General features: G+C 46.6%; 1 protein-coding gene across 1 annotated transcript; it reads right to left on the bottom strand.

The window, feature by feature from the left end:
* Positions 1 to 206: 206 nt before the first annotated feature.
* Positions 207 to 1250, bottom strand: LOC143026969 (uncharacterized). The gene has a single exon (XM_076187765.1). The coding sequence runs from the start codon at positions 1248 to 1250 to the stop codon at positions 207 to 209; it is 1044 nt and encodes a 347-aa protein (XP_076043880.1).
* Between the last annotated feature and the right edge of the window lie 2578 nt (positions 1251 to 3828).

Consider the following 3828-nt stretch of genomic DNA (forward strand, 5'->3'; position numbering starts at 1 on the left):
CAATCCGTTCTATCATTATTATGTAAGTGACATTGTTTATATACTCGTAGTGCTCCGAAATCACGCGACAGTCCGATCGGTCAATCAGTGATCGCCTCGTGACCTGAAGGGCTGCCGTCCCGGTGCGTCCCTAACAATAGTCGCTAAGATCGGCGAGGTAGTTTGTTCCAATAGCCAATTAGCTGTCAGCCTGCGTGACAAAGCGGTCATTTGTGGTGTAGACGCCACAATATTCCCCCCTCAGCGAGAATGTTCCGTTGCGTACGAGAGGGGCTGGAGTAGGGTGGGGTGAGGGGTGGCGTGTGAGCGTCAGTGCAGAGAAAGACATGCTTTAATGTGTGTAGATCTCGGGGTAGGTATCGGTGCTCTGACGACTTGTAAGTTTGTTTGCACGGGGCGAATTCTTTGACGATACTTCGTAGGTGGCTGATATCGTTGTTCGTAGGGGAATCAGGGAAGAATTCGCCGGGTACCACGAGGGGTTCGCCGTAAGCCATTTCGGCCGGGGAAACGTCGAGGCCCTCTTTAGGGGTAGTACTAAGGCCGAGGAGGACCCAGGGTAGCTGAGTGCCCCTGGTCGCGTTGTTGCAGAGTGATATCAGGCCCGTTTTGAGGGTTCTGTGGAACCACTCTACCATACCGTTAGCCTTCGGTTTGTAGGCTGTGGTGTAGTGGACTGAGGTGTCCAATAGCTGTCCCATGGGTGTCCATAAGTATGACGTGAAGGTAGTGCCGCGATCAGACGTGATCTGTTCTGGAATGTCAAATCTAGAAATCCGTCTGGAGAGCAGGGCTGCTGTGCAGAAGGTGGAAGTAGCGTCGGGGATTGGGATGGCTTCAGGCCATCTTCTAAAGTGGTCTATGATGGTGAAGAGGTAAAATTGTCCAGCTGATAGAGGAAGGGGGCCTACTACATCCACGTGGATGTGAGCAAAGTGTCTACGTGGTTGGTGAAAGGGCCTGGGGCTCGTCTCCGTGTGTTGTTGGACTTCAGATTTCTGGCAGGATTGGACACAGTTCCCCCGTCGCGGGATATGCCGTGCCACACGAACTTTTGTGACATTAGCCGTGCTGTTGCTAGTCGTGAAGGATGTGACAGGTCGTAACGGCGAAGGGATGTTGGTATCCATGGACGTGGACACCCGGTGCTGATATCGCTGAAGATGGTGGTGCTGGAACCGCCCAGTGCTATGTCCTTCCACTGTAGAGCCGTGAGCGATGTTCTCACTGCTGGTGTCTCGGGGTCCCATTGTTGTTCCATAGCGAGATAGTCATAGTCGAGTCCCAGCTATACTGCGTTTATCTCGACTCTGGAAAGGGCGTCGGCTGCAGGGTTTTTCTTGCCTGGTCCAGTTTTGAGAAGACTTCTGCGCCGTGGAGGAAAGATGTGATTTCGGCGATGGTGGGCAGTGGGTAGTGGTATGACTCTGTTTTATTGTCGAGATGCCTATAATCCTTGCAGGGATGAAGAGACCCGTCCTTCTGGCAGATACTCAAACGCTCGAGCTCGGCGAAGGTCCATTTTGCCGCGGCGAGCTTGCCCAAAGCCAGGCGACGATACTTGGAAGGGGAGGGGGGGGGATGTCCTGATTTCTTTATGCGGTGATATATTCCGAGTTTTGCAGAGGTCTGTAGCTGTTGCCGGAGTTCTGGCTCGAAGACATCGGGGTAGGCGTTGCAGAGGGGGGAAGAAGCTGGTTATCACCTCGACTACCTAAAGGGTGAACTCGGTGGGCGCGGAATCCCTATAGTATAATCAATACTAACGTCAGTAGTGGGTCTGAGAAAATTTCATTTGTGAGATCTCAACTTGTTCCTAACTCATTGACAGCTGAAATGATGGCAGCCTCATGCCTTAACCCCAAAACATTGAACTATAATTATGATGCTTTTAGAGATAATTTCCTCAAAATATTTTCTGACATCCCTGTAGGTGGTAATTTTCAATAGTGTTTTAAGTTAGCTGATGTCCCTATGTCCCGACTGGGCACTCTTAACTATATGTGTGCTCAGGCCAAGCCAGCAAGATTGCTTTTGATTCCTTTGAGTCATTGTTTCATTCAGATTGGGTAGATCAAGATGGTATCACTTTGGATAGGTTCCGCCTTATTTTGGAATTTATTTTTTACATACTACTACTAGTGCCTTTTGAAAGGAGAGCAGCTTCTTCTCTCAGCTATAAGACAAATAAGTCCCTATTGTTCTTTGCAACACGGCTTTTAAGAAAGCTAAAGGAAGTGCCTTATGGTTATTTGTGTATTAGCAATGCACAACAACATGCCGATGTTCCTAGTTCTCCTCCTCCATCCCCTTAATCATTAGAATCTACTCATAGTACTCCTTCTTCTACATTTACACGAGCTGTACTTACATGTACCTATTGTAATAAGTCAGATCACTTAAGTGCTTTTTGCTTTCGCCGTAAGCGATACGAGCACAAATCAAAGCAGTCCCCTGTCCCTACGAATTTCTCTGATGCCTTTTCGGACGTGACACATGACCTCTCTAGAGTAACTCTCCAGGATAAACTTAGGCTCTGTCAAATCCATGGTTAATATAAACATTCGATTGATCAATGTTCAAATATTCTGAAACTTAAAGCAGAGACCTCTCATCGATTTAGGCAAATTCAGTCCCATTTTCACCAGCGCCCATATCACAAGCCATGGGATTAACCAGTAATAGCCGGTCTCAGACCATCCCTTTGGTGGCTATTGAATCCTCTCAATTACTCACTTTCCAATTTCTTACGGAGGACACACCTATCTCAGTCACAGTAGATACTGGAGAAGAATGTAGTCTTATAGGTAGAAGGGCTTATTATTCTCTCAGAGATTTGTACAATCTCCTTTTATCTCCTTTTAGTAAAGGATTGCATTCTGTACAAGGTTCTCCCTTGCCTATTCTTTGATCTGTTCGCATTTCCTTAAGAATTTCCTCTCATGCTACAGTTTTCCATATTACTTTTGTTGTTGTTTCTAGAATTACTCTTACGTGTGATCGCCTCTTGGGCATTGACGCTTTACAGCTCATGACATAGATATATCTCCTCGACGCTGTGTAGTGACTTTTCATAATTCTGTTATTCCTGCAACGGATAGGCCAGTTTCCATATGTAACTCCCCTTCTGTGCATGATTAGATCATACAGTTGTCTTCAAAGTGTTCTAATCGTTTTGACTCTCCTATTCTTTCCTGTGCTGCTGCTGTTGTAGACAAGTTCAGTTCGAGTCCCGGTGTGCATAGGTGCTTCAATTGGTTCTGACGTATTATCTCAGCCTGACTCTGTTCATGTTCGTCGTCTAGCATTGGAAGGTACTCTCTCCACTATTCGTGAAGATCATGTTACCACAGCTATGATAACGAACGTCATTGGTTTTCCTATCTCCCTCTTTCCTGACAGTTATTTATGTTCCTTTGAAGTAGTTGATGTTGATACTGTCCAGGATTCACCTATCATAGCAGCTTTGATACTACGGTCTCCACAAGTATGTGACACAACTCACTTGGCCTCTCAGTATGCAACATTTGTAGTCGAGATTGACTTTCCAGAGGTGACGCTTCGTCTCACTGACCTGTTAGTGACCCACCGTCAAGATTTGGCTTTACCTGGTGATTCATTAGGAGTTACGGATGGATCGCGTTGTTCATAGCATTGATCTTCAGCCAGGTGTTCGACCTGTTTACGTTCCCTCTTACAGGTTGCCTCACTCTCGTCGGCTTGTAGCACAGTTCTTGGTTGACGACTTGTTACATGATGGTGTTGTACAAGAGTTTCACTCAGAGTTGAACTCGCCGCTCCTCTTTGTTAGAACTTTTTGTCCTGTTA

This window comes from Oratosquilla oratoria, chromosome 7 (assembly GCF_046742065.1).
Source record: "Oratosquilla oratoria isolate Oo_2021 chromosome 7, ASM4674206v1, whole genome shotgun sequence".
In the NCBI taxonomy this organism is placed as follows: Eukaryota; Metazoa; Arthropoda; class Malacostraca; order Stomatopoda; family Squillidae; genus Oratosquilla; species Oratosquilla oratoria.

Bases quoted from the DNA above. Each gene is read 5' to 3' on its own strand.
- LOC143026969 (XM_076187765.1), bottom strand. From the start codon at position 1,250: ATGGGACCCCGAGACACCAGCAGTGAGAACATCGCTCACGGCTCTACA.